The sequence below is a fragment of the Pezoporus occidentalis genome, unplaced genomic scaffold (genome assembly GCF_034315485.1).
Source record: "Pezoporus occidentalis ecotype Australia unplaced genomic scaffold, CSIRO_AGI_Poc_V1 ctg10, whole genome shotgun sequence".
NCBI classification, from domain to species: domain Eukaryota; kingdom Metazoa; phylum Chordata; class Aves; order Psittaciformes; family Psittacidae; genus Pezoporus; species Pezoporus occidentalis.
In genome coordinates this window covers 10,006,921-10,025,002 of record NW_026912779.1, presented here as the reverse complement: position 1 = coordinate 10,025,002, position 18,082 = coordinate 10,006,921, and the positions used below count along the sequence as shown (strand labels likewise).

At 41.9% G+C, this 18,082-nt stretch overlaps 1 protein-coding gene across 6 annotated transcripts in view; it reads left to right on the top strand.

The window, feature by feature from the left end:
• The window catches only part of MEIS1 (Meis homeobox 1), a 110,909-nt gene that overhangs the window by 85,220 nt on the left and 7,607 nt on the right, over positions 1-18,082 (top strand). For all 6 annotated transcript variants that reach the window (XM_062611444.1, XM_062611419.1, XM_062611437.1 and 3 more), the window contains one exon: positions 2,432-2,508. In XM_062611444.1, coding sequence (XP_062467428.1) covers positions 2,432-2,508 — 77 coding nt within the window. The remainder of the gene's footprint in view (positions 1-2,431; positions 2,509-18,082) is intronic.

The window sequence follows — 18,082 nt, the reverse complement described above, 5'->3', positions numbered from 1 at the left end:
CCCTCTTTCTGTCCATTGCAATGTGATGTCTGCCTTTGCCTGTAGCACAGGCCTTCCTAGCCCTGTGGGTGGGAATGCAACAAGGCTTTGAATGTTTTTATAGCAACCTAGCCTGTGGCATGCTGATTCTTTGTCAAGTCATTTTTATTATGGGGTTTTTTTTTTTAGCCTACAAAGGAACAACTCGTACGAGCCACAAAAAGCTTATATAATAAGGATGCCCAGTGTTTAAGATTATTTTAAACCCCACCAAATCATAGTTAAAAAGCCTGCCGCAGTGTGAACCTTTAGCTAAGAGGGATTAGCTATGTGAAGCCCCAGTCTGTCATGTGATTATGGCAATTATAGATTTATCATTAAATTAAAAGTTTATGCTATGCTAGGGTATGAAAAAAAAAGAATAATAGGATGACCTTAAACTTACTGAGGAATTTGGGACTTTTAAAGCAATTATTTTTACAGTGACTGTATTATTCTGATGGCTAATTTTATCCAGTCTTGTCTATTTGGAAAAAAGTCCAGAACAATTGAAAATTGCTTAATGGAGACAGAGTTCTCAATTCCAATAGCTAGAGGCTGTCTAGTAATTATTGCTTGCTGCATGAAATTAGACACAGTTTGTTCAATTACTTAAAATTAGATCACATGTAAGGTGGCAAAGCAAAATAAGAAAAAAAAGGAATAATTTTGTCAGCACTTGATAGCAAAGTAATGAAATGGGAAGTAAGCTATAAAGATGAAAATGTTAGGGTTGGGGTTTTTTAAGAGGAGCAAAATATTATGTTCAGATAGATGGACATTAAGTCAAGTACAAGTGTTTGTTGTGGATGAACGTGTATATAAGGCAGATGATAAAATCCATGCTATATTTTTGCATGTGTAAAATGCAAATTACCCATAAAAAAGAAGTAAAATCCCTTTCCCCGTGTCAACCACAGGGAAGCTGTTTCAGGCTCATGCAGAAAATATAGGGGGTAGTTTACAGGTATACCAGTTATCTGTAGGTTTTCTGTAAGGGAAATAGTATGTTTTAAGTAATGGGAAATTCCCCAGTGTTTTGGGTGAAAAAACTATCTTTTGGAGCCAGTGACCACAGCAGTGGGCTTTGAAATGGGTATGTTGGGCACAGGGAAGTTGCCATAGTTACTACAAAAATTCCTGTTTGGTAAAGTTGAGGTGATGCAGGCATGTAAAATAACTGTTAGATGTCAAATACACTGTTTACAAGAATATATAAAATCTGCTAAATACTTATGATACCAATAAGATTGTGGAATTTTACGAGGTTTTAAATTCTTATGCTTTACAAGGTTTCACTTTACATCTTGTGTAGTATTATGCTGAAGAATACATCCAAAGAATATGGGAATGTTTGAGGAAAAAAAGGGATGTGTGTATAACAGCAAATACTTTGTGACAACCACCTGCTAAATGGGATGATGGGATGAGGTCTAACCAGTTATATCAAATTAACTTTATTGAAATATTAAGTACCTTGCAGCAGACGAGGTCTGAATCCGATGTGTAACTGAGACTTGGGTCTTCAGGTTAGAAGCTAAGCCAGGTCCTTAAAACAGGGGTTTTCCTCGGTGCTGTTACATTTGCAATATTTGTCCTTTTAATTTTTTGGATGGTGACAATTTTACATAGAGGGAAAGGACAGAAATGATATTTCTAAATTTCAAACTTGGATATGCTTTTTGCTGTTGATTTATTAAGCAATCTGTATTCATGCAGAAGAGAATTTTCTGAGAAAGCAATCAAGTTCTCACAAGAAACTTAACTTATGATTGAATTTTAACATTATCTTCAATTAAACCAGTATTTATTTTCTGTCTCTTAGGATTAGTGCAGCCCAGCTATGTTAATGTCAGGCAAAAATGTGCTGATCATTGACCTTGTGTTGGCCTGTGTTCAAAACCCAGGCGTTTGTTTATGTTCAGGTTGCTGATCTTATTTGCAAGTTATTTTGGGGCACTGGCAAGATTTGCCTTCACTGTCTCAGGCAACATCAGCGTGTTTTAGTTTTACAGAGAAGTGCTTTATCACAGTCTTTATTGTTCTGTGAAATACAGGGGTGGGTGGGGGGAAAGAGGTGATTTGACTCTAATCGCTCATTGGAGACAAGTGCAAAAACTTTCAGCTAATGCAACAAATACCCTTCTTGAGTATCAAGGTACTGCCAGTATCCTAAGCAGTTATTTCTCCACTTCACTAATCTTTATAATTGGCTTGTCTTTTACTGCCATTAATTAAGTGATGTAGTAGCCCATTAATAATTATAAAAGAGTGACACAACTCAGCATTTTCACCTTTCAATAGATGTCACCCTCCTGGTTTGGTTTGAGGGGTTGTCTTTTAGTTTAAAATAAAAAGCAGGCAAATAAAGCGCATTGTTTTAAATGTGTATATTTATTTTGGTGTCTTATAGCACCCTTACCCTTCAGAAGAACAGAAAAAGCAGTTGGCACAAGACACAGGGCTCACTATACTTCAAGTGAACAATTGGTAAGTAATTTTCCTTGGTGTTTCTATATGGCTGCTGGCACCCTCTGGCTAATGCTTTGCATTTTTGAGGACACACGTTGCCCTGCCTGCTCCCCCCAAGCAGTTAACTGATGCATAGGGTATATAGGTGAGTGAGTTGTTTCGGTTATGGGAACTAAGAGGTTTGCTACAGCATAAAACAAACCATATTTATTTTCCCATTTCTTGGGCAGATTTCAGTGTATTTGCATCTGAGTACCATTCCTTCTGGCTGAGGATGTGTCTTCTTTAATAGGAAGCCACGTTCATTTTGAGAACTTTGGTCTTGGAAGAGGTGGAGATGTTGGTTGAAGAGAAGGGGCAGTTGGTGCCATTTCTGCAGAACGTATTGTTTTGGGATGCTGTCATGTTCTCTTTTTTTTGCTTCTAGTAGGATTTTCCTTTTTGACTGACATCCTTCTATCTCTTCACTGGTTTGTTTTAAAAGTCCAGTTTTTGAAAGCTTGAATAAACTTTGAGGACAATCTGGCTTTCTGCTGCTGAAGTACAGTGTGGGGCAATTTTATTTATTTATTCCAGCTAAGGGTTGCTGGAGCCCCTGATCTGTTGTAGAAGTGATTTCTTTGAAGGAAACTGGGATCTGTGCAGTTTTCTACAGTGGATTTTGGGTTGCTGACTGTCCAGGACGTGGTGAAGGCAGCCAGTGAAAATTACTTGTGATTTAAGTATAAAAACACAACAGTGAAGCCTTAAAAAAAAGAAGTTTGATTTATTACCCTTTGTTACTGCATTGAAATGCAGGTTTCTCCCACTATCCCAGAATAAGTGTCGTATTTGAAGTGTATTGCAATCTAATACCTTGTAAAACTAAGTGTATCTAATTAATTGTCCTAATATTTTTAGATTAGTGTTTATGATGGGAAACCTTATCCTCTTTGAAGTAATACCCAGAAAATGGCCAAGGCAAACAGCGAGCCTGCTGGGGAAAAGGGAGGGAGGAATGCCAGTTTGCAGACAAAAGTTGGGTTTTTTTTTCCGTTCAATAAGTGTCAGAGATTAATATTACTGAAGCTCTGATTACATGGCCTAATCCATTTTAGTGAATAAATTTGGTCTTGATGTCCATTGCACCTACGTTAACAAACCCTCCTCTCAGAGAGTAGGAGCCTGTGGGAGAGATTTCAGATATATTAAACCCCATTACAGAAAATGTAATTTCTGTCAATATAATCCCGTGTATTCTTCAATTTAGTACTTTAGAGATAACAAGCTACTTACAATATATTTGCCTTTGGAGGATTAATTTACAAAGTGCACTATCTGGGAGACGCAGGCGGGCTCACATAAGCATAGCTTGTAAGGGTTATCAATTTCTATGACCCCACAGCAGCCCTAGGAGATCAATTTTTTGAAGCCCTTTAAGACACTGAATAAAAGAAAATACCAAATACTTAGTGTATGTGAAGTATGCTTCCAAGATACTTACTTTAAAATGGAGGAATAAAAGGCACTAAACATGAAATATGTGTTATAAGGAAACGTGACCCACAGTATTTTGGCTCAGCTAGGAAGAAATTAGTGTTTGCTTCAACTTTACATCCTCCAGCCTTCATCCAGGCGGTACTCTAATTGTTATGGTTGTCCTTCAGTTTAATGATAGGCACTTTGGCCAGTTGAGAAGCTGTGTATGTTCATCAGGGGTTTTATTTAACAACGGGGTGGAGCAAGTGTGTGCTGCTTTGGAGCGGTCTGGGAACTTAGGGTTTGGTGTGAGCAAGTGTGTCTGTTTAGGATGGTCCATCAAAAAATCTTTTTGACATTATGAGCATAAAATGCTTTGAACTGAAGCTGGTGGTATTTCTCTCGAGTGACTTTCCAGGGTGCTTTTCAGTACCCATCTTGGCTCAGATTTGAGGAGTTTTTACTCTGACTTTGTGTCAGATGTGTTTTTATAAGTTCCTCATGTGCAAGGAGAAAGAAAAAAAAAAAAGGAGGTCAAAATACATTATAACTGAAGTCTTGTGGATTTAGGGCAGGCTTCATCTGCTTGAGCTAGTTTGGTAATTCTGCTGTGGTGTTACAATTGTATAAATTATTGAGACAATTCCCCTTCTCTCCCCAGCTGCACAAAGATTTAACACTATAGAGACAGTCGGGGCTTTCTTAAATCACAGGTGGTGGGCAGAAATGCCAAAATGCAGCAATTCAGCCCCTGCTTTTTGTAATGGATGCTAAGGAACAAGGAGGCTGTGAGGCCATGGCTGAACGTGCAGGTTGCACATATACGTACATCCTCAAGAAGCATCCATTAATGGGTTGACCAAAGAGCTACTCATCCCCTCCCAAATCCATGGGGGTATGGGGCACCCCTTTCCCAATCTTTTGATGAATCTTTTTCCTTTTAAGGTGGCATGCAGGAGGAAAAAAACCCTCTTCTTGCCTAAATTGTTTTCTACAGGGAAGAGCTAGTGTAACATTTCTGGTTAGCTTTGCTTTTCTTCAGTGGGCTCATAAGTCATTCAGCCACAACTTGCAAAAAATTTTGCCTTCCTCCTTAGATTCTTCCAAACTTGTTAACACACATGTACATTTTTGTATTAATGATGAGTCATTGTAAATCACTGTTGCAGAGATTAAATAAAATGCTGAAGGGCAGGCTGGGTGCAGATCAGTCATAAATTATTGGCAGCAACACAGCATGTGGGAATACATGAAATGTGCATGAAAAACATAAACTCATGTCTGGTAGCATGGTCGTTAGCCCAGACTGGGAATGCTGGATTTTCTGGATAGAATTAGAAGTTTGCCACAGAACAGCCAGTGAAGAGAGCATTTGTTTTCTGCAGATTGAAAGCATTTGAAGAATTTTTTTTGTCATGTTTTGAATGCCTTTACAGTATGTGCTAGTTGCATACTTCAGTTCTCTGCCATAACGAAAGAAACGGTGCTTTTCACATACATACACATTTCTGCCTGGTGTTCAGGCTCCCGGGGTTGATGCACACAACTCCTATTGATGGTGGAGAAGTCACAGGAAAGGGCTGATGATGTGAGACATGCCAGGAAATGTATCAGTGGTAGAACACGTCTTTAAAAATACCACAGTTTTAAGTTGCCCCTTTTCCTTGGGTTTTTTTTAGTTTTTTAGAAGCAATGAAATAATCCACTTGGAGGATTCTTTTTTTTTTTTTGCACATGTGATGATTTTGCTTGTGAATCACCACTGTTGCCTTTTAGGACCATCTTTTTGCCACAGTTGGATGTTTCTGTTGTTGGAAAGAGGAAGCCCTTACCCTATTACAAAAAAAAACAACAAAACCAGAATCTATCGAAAGTAGGAAGGTAGAAGAGGTCAAGATGTCGTTAGTCTAAATGAGCCCTTCAGGTCTCTGTCTTGTTAGTTGTTTAACCCCACAGCATTTTAGGGTTTGAAGCATGGTAATGTGAACTAGAAGGGGCACTTGCATGATCTTGACAGTGTTGAGTATATGGGCATGGAAGGGACCTGTACAGGTTAATAAGGTGCTTTTCGCCAGTGATAAAAACTGTGATTGAAATATCCAGGAGGTGTGATCCAATCACTTTGTACCTCAGTTGAGAGCCAGCCAGGCTATATTGAACAATCTATACAGTTCTCTTGTTTACTACATCCCAGCTGAATCTCTTCCCATTAAGAATTAATGGTAAATAATTACTGCTGATACTCTATGGAGAAGAGAGCAATTCTCATCAAGGGCTGCATTAGGTGTCGCATGCTTGTGTTTTAGGAAAGTCTAGATACACACAGATAAATGTCTGTATCTTTGTAGAATAATGTGCCTATATAACCTGTCAATATGTACAGGTCTAGATGTGACTACCTCTCTAAATAGAGCTGCATGCAACTACATTAAAATAATCTTTTTTTAGAAAAAGGTTAAGTTTGAAAATTCAAATCCTTAAAGCTCCAGCTTTTAATTAAGTGCTTCCATTATGCTTTGTCCAAAATACCCTTGCGCTATCTAGGGCACAGACCAGACAATGATGGAGCAGCTAGTCAATATTTTATCTTACCCTCATTCTTCAGTGCTTCATTTGTTGAGCTGTATTCAAACCATGCTTGAAGACGGAATTAATAATTACTGCTGGGCTTTCCTATGGTGCTTACTGCTGTAATACCCAAGTCCTCCCCTGACCACCGCTTGCCTAAACATGCATAAAAGGTTGTGGGTCTGTATAGTATTTTTAAAGTTCCCCTGCAAAGAGAGAAAATACAGTTGTCCCAGTTCACATGTGAAGAAATGAAGCTCAGGGAGGTCCAGGTCCAGCACAGCTACCAGTTTTGGGTGGGTCTGGGATTGTGCTATGACTCAAAATGACAGCAAGTTATCCTCGTTTAAGGTCCAACAACCCCCAAAACTCCATATTTTGAGCACCTTGAGGATGACACATGCCACCCTCCAGTGTTGGGTATGGAGGAGAGATGCAAAAAATCAGTAACTGCTGGTGAAGAGTTTGGGTTTGATGATGTACTTGGTAGCTCCTGAGCAGTCTGAGGCAGCAGTAGAGCTGAATCCTCTTCTCCAGTGCAGTGTTCAGCTGCTTCAGCCAAGGCTGCTTTGCTTTTCTTGCCGATTGCTGCCTTATTCATCCAACTTTGACAAAGTTTATTTCTTGTTGAAATCAACTTTTCTACATTGTAGTGCCTTGGCCTGTTCTTATAATAGGCATAATCATCATTAGGGTAGCTGAGGCATTAGGCCCTATCAAAAATTGTACTATGAGCAGGTAATTCAACTGTTTGCATATAAAACAGATTAAAGAATAGGGTGCAAGCAGCTCTACTAATATGGTTTTCTAACTCTTGACTTCTTGATTTTATGACCTTGGCTTCTTTAAATGTCAATTTTGTGTATAATTTCCTATGCCTGCAATAAAACCTCAACAAATGCCAATCAAAGACACTGGAAAAAATGATCAAATGATGTAAATTTCCCTAATCTCATTCTTGGAGACAGCAAGAGTTATTTCTGCTGAAACTTTATAAGGAAGAAATTTTTAAAATGCCTCAAGACCTGCCTGAAGATGAGTTTCAAAGATCTGAGATGGGTTTGTGATAGGAAGACCAGACCACCTTATTGTGTTTAGCACAGCCAGCTCAGGCTATGGACACCCAGAAACACTGTATTACTCTTTCAGCCCCATCACAAGCCCCCTCCAGCAGGAAATTTTCTCACCCATGCATTTCTTTGCTCATGGGTAAGCATAGTGGTAGATCTTTGCTGTGGTAGTTGCATGGGGCAGGGGATGAAGAGCTTTGCTGTGGCACTGCAGGCAGGGTGGCATGCTCCCCAGCATCCAGTGCTGAACTGGGAGCACCACTACAAGGGGTGTCCTTCCCATCTGCTCATGCCCTGCCTGGCTTGCAGATGGCAGGCTTATGGATGGAGCAGATGGGGGGTTGCAAATGGGGCAGATGCAGATTGGGAGATGCAGGTGGGGGGTGTGGGAGTAGGTGCTGATGGGGCAGATGGGAGGTGCAGATGGGGGAATGCTGATGCAGCGGATGGGGAAGACGCAGATGGGGACAGATGCTGATGGGGCAGGTGGAGGGATGCAGATAGGGCAGATGGGGGTATGCTGATGGGGCCAGATGCAAATGGGGCAGAAAAGCCCCTGCCCACCCCTCCACAGAGGTGAAGAGGAAGGAGGAGCAGCTGCATGGCTCTCCACCCTGCCACCTTTTGGAAATCAGTCCCAGGCCCCTGTTTTCCCGCTGTGTTGTTTGGGTTTTTTTTAATCATAGCATACCTGGGATTTAGTGCATCTAAAGCACACCCCAAACCACTCCCAAATACAAGTGATAATGTTGTCCAGTGATTCCCATGTGTTAAGCCCCATGCCAGCCGCTTCACTGGTCTAGGTGTTTAGCATAGACATCATCTTCGCTCAGTTCCTTTGCTGAGGGTGATACTCGCCTGAGCAAAAGGCCAGCACATGACCAGTGCACCACTTTAGTCCCACTTAAGCACTATTTTTAGGGTGTAAGTGGGGGAGGAGACGAGCAGGGAGGGAGCATAGCAAAAGCAGGTGCCAGTCCTTACGCACAGGGGTGGACATTCACCCCCACTTGCCTACCAAATCACAGGCTACAATAAATAGGCAAGATACTCAGCTTGCCACTTTGCAGAGCATATCGCGTTTTTAGTTGTAGGCAAATAAAATATCTGCTTGTTTTCAAATGTATCTATTACGGCTTTGTTGCAGTAAACAGATTAAACGAGAAAAGGTCAAGATGCAATTTGAATCTGTGTAAGAACATAACAAATACTTTTCTCCGTAATCAGATACAGTGAATACAAGTGCTTATTTACTTGTAAATGTTAAAACATTCACAAATTATCCTCTCAACTTCAGCAATACGAACTTAGCCATCAGATTTTGGAAACTATTTACTTTTCTCCTCTGTGTGATTCAAGAATATGTATACAGATGTTATTTAAAAGCTGGTTTGTTAACAGGAACACACGTGAGAGCAGGGAAAAATAGAAATGAGAAAGAATAAATGTTTCAGGTTTAACGAATACATATTGTTTGTTATTCCAAAGTAAGACAGTAGGTGTTTGCAATGTGAAAACAGTCCTGCTCTCCCCAAAAAAGCACAAAACCCCAAGAAAACTATTATAAAAAGGATCTTGCTGGGTGAATTGTTGGACCGTTTGAGCAATTCGAATGTGTGGTAAATTAGCTGTTCTAAACATACCATGTGCCAGGCTTTTCAAGCAGATTTTTACATTTATGTTTTCACTAAGTCTTAGCTAATTGTTATGCATTTCACCTCGAATGCCAATTGTAATAATAATATTACATCTGTAGTCTATTTCTCTGTTCTTAAATTACAGCAATCAGGAAAACTCACTAGGTAAAATCCTGTATAGTTACTCATAAGAAAATACTGAAATCAGACAAAAAAATGTTTAGCTTGCATAATGCCTTAGACAGCCCTGGAGAACTGCCAGGCAGCCAAGGTATTATTAGAAAAGCTGAGCAAATAGCTTACAGGGGGAAGAGTTGTGAATTTAGAGCCATCAGGTACCGTTGTGTCACAGGATTAGGCTGGTATTTTTGTTTAGTTCAGTGAAGCTGTTTAAAAGTACAGCGCAGTGGTTTAAACATGCGGGGTTTGGTTTCGACATGTGTGTTTAAGGAGTAGTGATACAGTTTTGGCATGAAACACAGGTGTTTTTCCAAAGGGGGCAGATGCTTGGAGGAGGTGGATAAAGAGTTTTTTGGCAGAAATGATCCAGGACTTCAGGTGGAGCAAAGAGCTTTCACCCTGGAGAGGTGATAGACCCTGGGTTTCTTGCTCAGTCCAGTCTTGGCAGTCTCCATGCACCCCAAACTACCCCAAAACAGGGGTCACCCTGTCCAGGAGCACCAGGGGAGGATGTTTTCCCTAACCATTGCTCTGATGGGCCCTGGATTCAGGCTGAGGAAACATCATTTATTTCAAGAGTAAATGTGGAATCATTTTGCACAAACTAAGACTGGTTAGTGGTGCCCTGAGCTTTAAGCAAATAAAATAACTGTGTTATTTTAATAAAAAATAAAACAACTGTGTTATTTTATTCACACAGTTGCTTTTTTGAGGGGGAGAAAGGTTGGTTCCCACTGCAGAGCATCGCATGGTGCAGACGGGGTTTACCTTCCAATAGTCTTAACAAAAGGTGCTCAGCAATCAAGAAGTCAATAAGCAGGATAAAAAACCAACCCTGTTTTCCCTTGGTCCTTCCATCCTCTTCTGGGCTGGTTTTGTACCTGACAAACTTTTTTAGTCAGTGCATTAATATTCTGTAACAAATGTACTGTCAGGTGTCAAGGAAATAAGATGAAACGGTGCCATGCAAACATTTGCCGCTTGCTCTTTTCCCTGCTCCAGCCCTAGCTTTGCTCCCCAGGATCAGGGTCAGGAGGCTTTGTTTGGTATTTTTACTTAAAAAGGCTGAGATTCAGGTGTGTTCTGTCTCAAAACAAGAGTTTAGCATTAAAAGTAAATTCCACTTTATTGTGGAATTGCTGTGTTGCAAATGCTGTGATGCTGCACCATCTTCTGTAAATGCAGTCCTCAGGACTTGGTTTCTTTTCAGTGCGAGAGATGCTTCTGTCACAAAAAATACCTTCAATATGTTAAAAAAGAAAAAAAAAAAGAAGGGGGAAGAGTAATGGTTTGTCACTGCTTTGCAAGTCAGGTTTTGGTCTATTCTTGTCATAGCTATCTGAAGTGTGTTTACATATAGTTTGCCTTTCTGGTATTTTGTGCTTGCACAGACCTGATCTCCACCTATTTTGTGTCAACAGTTGCTGAGATTGGTGTAGAGCGATTAACCATTGCAAACTGAAACGCCAAAACGCAGAGAAAGGTGCCCTCAGAGACCCTCTCTCGCGCTTACATCAGGCACTTGCTCCGAGCTGCACCTGCATAAAGCAAACTGCGTGGTTAAAAAGTCAGCTTGAAATATTAAAAACGGGGCAAATGTTGCCTCCGTCTTGGCTAAGCCAATTTCTCGTCTCCAAAATGAAACACAGCCAGAGGCGCAGGGCGAGGACGTGCTTTCGAGGGCGTGTGTTTTGCCCTGCCTGCCCTGAAATGATTTTGGTGTAAATGATGTGTGGCTGCTACACCAGCGTTAGCACTAATGAGGCTGCTGCCTTTTATTTTACTTTTTTACAAAAGGAAAAGAAACGGCAGCAGATGCTGCTGAAAAAAATATTACTTCTGCAGTTCTTCAGCGAAATCTAGGTCACGTAACAGTTTCATGGGTTATTATATTTTTCCCTTGCCCACTGTAGTCCTTGCGTCTTTTTTTGGCTAATGGTAAAGTGCAATAGCAATAGCTCCTTTTCAATTCGGATTTATCCCAGATGTGTGACTTCTCACCTGGTTTATAAAGGTGTTTTATACCATCTGGAGGATGATCCCAAAGCTCTCTGTGCTCCGTGGCCTCACAAATTATTTTTATCATTGACATTCCTCTGACCTCCCCGTGTGCTTTGTTTGTGTTGTTTTCTGAGGATGTCTCTTCTCCTGCCCTGACTAAAACGCTGTCAGAAGTAGGATTATAAGCAAAATGAATTACATCTCTTAATGAGAAATCATGTTCAGATAAAGTAGATTACAAAGTGGGTTATTAGTAGTGGTTAGAAGACAATGTTTTGAAGTCGGATGTCTTGGGGGGAAGTTCGTCCAGAAGTGTGGGGTTGTTTTTCAGGTTGGCTGTGACTCAGAGTTGTATCTTCTGTGGTTTATGGGGAAAAAAAAAGGGAAAAAAAAATCAAACTAGTTTTGCAGGTGCCCACATCACACAAAATACACCAACGTGCTTGTGTTTGTTGTCTCGCTAGTGGTGGGAAGGATGTAACCACAGGAATCACAGCTTCCCCCTCTGCCCTGAGCCAATGTCTTGGGGTATAGACCAGAGTGATGTCAAAGCCTATTTCATGTATGAATCACAGGTCCCATATAAGGGTTCTTTATGTTTTCTTTTGGGGAGCTCTGGGTGTTTTCCCCAAAAAATACTTGACAGGGCTTTTGGTTTGCCCACCCTGGGCTTTCTTCTCCTTGTCCCTCAGGCTGGAGGAGCTGGTGTGGGGTGACAGGTATGGAGTTACTCCATACACCTGAAGTGGCCTTCTGGAGATGGAGGGTGAGGAGATCCATCCAGGAGTGCGGACAGATAATTTCTCATGTCCTTCTGTGAATGGGAACACACTTAAACCAACAGCCAGATGTGGGAGCAGCCTCTCTGCTTTCGCTTGGGCTGGAGGCTGGGCATAGCTTCCAGCTCCCATGCCATATGCCTTATAGAAAGGCGTGAGCCGAGGAAAGAAGTTGTTTGGACAAGGCTCCCAATCTGATGTAGGCAAAGTGCCTTAGACCTCAAAGGAGGACCCCTGCATTTAGACCACTTGTGTGGCAAGAGAAAGCTTGGAGATGATGCAGGCACCTCTCACAAGCACTACATTCCCTTAAATAAGAAGTTATGCTGAATCAACGGAGGACAAGAAAATTGCTGCAAGAGAGAGGAGTGTTTTCAAAGAAATAGCAAGTATTTTGCTATCAGTTCTCACCCATTCCCAGTGTAATCCCTGCCATCAAGCAGCAGGGTTTATTGGTTTGAAATGATCTGCTGAAGAAAAGCTGCTGGTTGTGCACCAGATCAGGACCTGGGTTACAGAGTCCAGACATGATCTCCTGAAAGTTCATATGGAGAGTTGAGGTTCAGACCCCCCTCAGAACTGAGAGAAAACACTGAGCTGGGAGACGTGCATTGCAGCATGGGCTGGTCTCAGAGCTTCCAGAGCCTGCGCACCCTCTACCACAAGTGTTTGGGAGGTCTTGCTGTTTGTGGCATGGTCTGCTTATTGAAGTGCATATATCTCTTTCCCAGCAAAGCCAGTGCACTGCATGGCGCTGAGATAAATTGTTCACCAGATCTTCAGCGGAAAAGTGGCTACACAGCACCAGCCCTTGGGCAGGGAGAGCATTTTTGTGGGAGGCAAGATTTTGGCTGGTAGCGTGTTGTGTACTCAACCGCAGCACTGTATGGGGTCCAGTGCTGTCCTGGGCGGGAGTTAGAGCAGCCTTAGTGCTGCTCTACTAGATGAATCCTTGCCATATTCTTTAAAGGCTAATTGTGGCACACGGAGATCAGCAGAGTACAGCTGCGCTGGGATTTGGGAGCAGGGAAGAGACGGGAGGTCAGCTCTGCTGGCGCTTTGCCATGTAAAGATTTCCCCTTACATCATCTGGCTGCCGAGGGCGAGTTTACATCTGCTTTGCACCCCAAGGGGATTGTGGTGTCAGGAATGAGGTTGCTGTGAGCCCTGCCCGGCACAGCCAAGACCTGCAGCATGGCCTCTGCTCCGGCTCCTTGGCATCAGTGGGGAGGCCCCTTGGATGCCAGACCTGGATTTTCACCGGAAACTTTCCATGTCAGCTAAGCCTTTCTGAGAGGGATTTGTGGATGGGAGGAGAGGAGGAGAAGGAGGAGAGCATACCAGAAAGGCCAACAGCAGCTTGCCTGTGATATGGGAGGGCACTGGAGATGGGCAGAGCAGGGAGGTGCATCTCCAGGGAGCCCTTCCCTGGGCATGTTGGCTCTTTGCTCCTCCCTAGTATGTCCCTCCCTTGTTTTTCATTCAGCGCTAACAAATAATACAAATAGGCTTTAGCTTCATCCTACTGGGGAACAGGGAAATCTGTCACCCATCCCTTCTGCACCCAGAGCATAAGCAACTACCAGGTTCACTGCCACCCCAAGGTGGTCACAGAGGCTGCATGGTGTCCCATGGAGCTGGTGGCAAAGTGCTTCCCCAAATCCAGTCTGCTTATTTGGAGGCAGGAGGCATTCCTGCCGTGATTTGAGAAGAAAGCGTGGCATGGAGCAGGAGGTTTAAGGGCTTTGGAGAAGAGCAAGCATACAGGAGGTGGCCCAAGGTAGAATTGGTGCATGTCGGGCTGGCCAAAATGTAGGGCATAGCTGCTCTCTTACAAGAAGCATATACCTGATCCCGTCCCTCTGCTTTCTATTTTTGCACTCAATATGCTCCCTACATTAGCAAGGCTGGCTTGCAAGAGATTCAATAGCACTCTCCTGCTTTAAAGCAACTTTTCTGAATGCACAACATGAATCCATCGGTGGGGTCACATAGTAATGCTTGAAGTCAGAAGCTATTTTTAAAACTAAATTGCAGAACCACACATGGCTTTCATTAGTGCTTTACATCAAATTTGTCAGCTAATTAGTGGTTTTTCATCACTAGTTTTGCATAGTATTTTATTTGTTTGCTCTTCAATATTGTCTTGTGACACCCTCAGCCCTATGTACAGTCCCTTGTGCTGGTGCTGCAGTGGAGGAGGGAGGGAGAGGAGAGCTTTCAGGAAACCTTCCTGATCCTCCTGATGGATGGACTTGCTGCGTTTGGAGTATATTCCAATATTACGTGTCTGGAGTGGGCGGTTAGCAGCCCATGTACTCTCTTCCCTCCCTACCTCCATTTAGTGTTGTAAATGATGTATTGCAGTCCTGAACTGTCTTCGGTTTGGAGGAGGTGGAGGAGAAACCAAGAAAAGTTGCCAAACATGACTTCATAAGGTTTGACTTTAAATTGAACAAAGTTTCTTGAGTGTCTTGGATTTTTCTCTTTTTTTTTTTTTTTTCTTTACAAATAAAGGGAGTACAGAGAGCATGGATTGCTAATGACTGGTAGTTACGGGTCATTAAGCTCACTAACTGACTTCAGGATCAGAACTTTCTAATAACAGCAGTAAGCACTCTTTTAACATTTATTTCTCATTTTAGGGATGGGGAGATGTGATTACCATTCAAAGTCTGCAGTTATTTTTTCCTGTTCACAATTACAGAGGGAGCTTGGTTTTTTTAAGGCTGTTTTTAAAACACTTGAAAGTATTTGGTGAAATAATTTCTTTGGGGTTTTTTTTCTTTTCTTTAACTGACTACTTTAAAAAAGCTGCAGAAAACAAATACACAGGGAAAAAAATGAAAATATGTTAAAATAAGGAATAAAGCAGTTACTGAAGTGTAATAATCCTGCTTTATAGCACACTTTCCATTTAAATTGTTTTTATTAGAGATAAACCTGTTAAGCGTTGAGGAATTAAGTGCTGAATAAAGAAGGTTGTTTCGCTGCTGTATAAGTGAAGGATCCCAGTATGCAGAAAAGACTATGGCTGGTTTTACAAGTGAATTCCTTGCTAGTTTGCAGGGCTCTGGTTACTTTGGCATCTGTTAGAAAAATGATGGTTTGCTTGTTGTCAAGAGGGATACTATTTTTTTTCAGAGGGGCAGTAGAGATTTTTAGCACTGGGGTTTGTAGCTACTGTGGGCTTTGTCATCATCCTTGCACTAGGTTTTCTAGAAAGAGCTCAAGGAGAAAATGAGGCAGAGAGATTTTCGGGAATTTCTTGGCACTGCTTGTGATACACAGCCTTCTGGCATGCAGTGCTTCGGGACAATATTGGGAAGGATCAGCCTGCAACTCCCAAGTATCAAAAGTCAGTAATGGTGTGAAACTCTCCTCATTTGGAAGGGCTGGGGGGAGAGGAAAATTCAGTATCCTGCTAAGTCTCAGCATCTCCTTTCAGACAGCTGGTCCTGGAAAATTTCATTCAAAGACTACAAATTGGAAGTCCCCACAATCACTCTGTCGATTCTTGAGGAAAGGTGGCTTTGGAAATTGGTGACAGTGGAGGAAGGTCTTGTTTTATTCACTCAGCAGAAGTGAAATATAAGGGGAAGGGAGAAAGAACAGATCTGTGTGGAAAATGTCACTTGGGCTGTAACCTGAGCCTTCACAAACTGTGCCTTTTGGAGGGTTTGGTGACCCTCCGAAAATCCTTGCTCTCTGGCTGCTATTATTGTAGCCAATTTCCAACTAAAATAAGTCTTTTGTCATCACCAGCCATGCTGCCTCTTGCTGAGAAGAAACAAAACTTGTGCATGGCAGTGAGGGTGGCCAAGCTGAAGGTCAGAGTGCAGAGCCAGATTGCAGCATCCCCGGGGCTGGGTCTGGATCTCACCCGTGGGACCGGCGATGCACCAAACAGGGAGACTGCCAGTGACCTCTGGAGACAGACCCTGGGCAAGAAGCCTAAGAGAAAACATCCTAGTAAAGTGCAAATTGGAGAAAAGAGGGTTTCATCCTCCTCTTAGGGCTATGCAGGTGGAATAGCTGAGGTTTTCTTGCTTTTGGGGACACAGCAGAAAGCACAATCTCATGTATCCAAAAGGGCAAGGAAAGTTAACTTGAAAAAAGTAATAAATACTTTAAACTTCTGTGTTTGCCCAACTGTTCAAACGTTCCCTCCATGCCAGAGTCTTCCCTCTGGGGGAAAAATAATAAATAAAAAAGGAGGAAAAAAGCAAGCATGCAAAAGTAACCCAAGTCATCACTTTGCAGAGTTCTCAGCCCTCCTTGGGCTTTTAAATGGGTACAATTTTCACACTAAGGGATCTCATGTTGTTTGTTCCACTGCTGATTCTGTTCCTTGGGGGGGGAAAAAGCCCCGAAACAAAAAAAAGCCTGCCACATCAGAGCAAAAGTACCAATGCTTAGAGCACTGGTATGGGAAAAAATACTTATGCAAGTCTTTGAGCCTCTGTGGGTCTTTACTCACATGAGTAAGGTTAAGCAGCAGTCTTATTAAGTTTTATGCTGAGTTGTATTTTGACAATACTCCATTTGAGTATTCCTTAGTACAGGAATATGGTTTTTAGGTCCTCTTTTTTTGAACTTTTAAAAGTTAGAGTGACTTAGGTTTTCTTTCCTTTAAGATAAGTGAACGTGAACATGCAGGAAAAGGAGCAGTGAGAATTTTCCTGCTAGCTTTTCTATTCCATCATTTTGCTGGTGCTATGTCAGCCTGATGCTTTGGAAATGCAAAGACTGATCAAAAGATCTTGGCCCTTCTCTCAAACAAAAAAAAATTAAGCACTATGAAGAAATTATCCTCATGCCCACATATTTCTGCAGCAACAGCTAATTCGCAGTTTGGCTTATGGAGTTCTCAACTGCGATTTGTAAATGTACGAGTGCTGCGTTGTGCTTTCGCAAGGCAAGCTGCATTAGTAGTTTTAATCTGATGGGTTCTTAGGAATTCCAGGTTTGGGATGCAGGAAGAAACTTGAAAGTGAATACTTTCTTCTTCTTCTTTTTTTTTTTTTTAATGCATAGTGGTTTGGAGCCTTCTATAATGCAAAGTAAAGCGCTCTGTTACAAAGGCAGGGAGGATGGGACAGAAGGTTAAAGGGCACCCTGGAAACAAACAGCTGGACCAGTTTATTTAAACAGATACAAGGATGGGGAGCTGACCTCCGTTTGACTTCTAGTGGGAGGAGCAAGAATGTCATTTTATTACTTTGCCCAGAAGGAAAATGTTCTTGCATCTGAATTCCCCCTGAAGACATCCAAACACTGGGCTGTTTGGCAGAATTGCTACTTATAGAAAATACTTCCATTAATGCATAGGAAGAAGATAACGATTAAGTACCTGTGCGTAAAATGTTCTTAGAAGAGATATCCCAAGCTATAGCATGGTGCAAACAGGGTGAGAATATGTTTTACTGTAGGCACATCTTCTGGATACTTACTGGTAAAGTCTAGCTGTAATAGTTTATGATTTTGAGCCCCCCTTCTTATTAAAAGCACTTGTAGTTTGGAGGAGAAGGAAGAGAAGGTTGTGAAATTGGGGTATGTGTGCTTAATGTTGCTCAGGGTTTCTTTGAGGTAAAAGCTTTTGGCAAATGAAGGTTTCAATGACCAGCCAGTCTCACAGCTACCAAAAACCTTCCCCTCCTGCCACAGTAAGAGGTCCTGGCAATTGGGCAGTAGAAGGATGGAGTAAACACAGCAAGAGCCTGCCAGGCATGCAGAAAGAAATGGCTGAGGCACTGGGGTTTTGTGTTGTTGTTTTACTTAGGAGAGTTACTGTGAAAATTGCTTTCTGCAAATGCAGATTACAGATATTAAACAATTTTCTAATTGGTCATGGAACTAAGGCAGCTAATGGGGGAAAAAAGGCAGATTTTTTTTAATT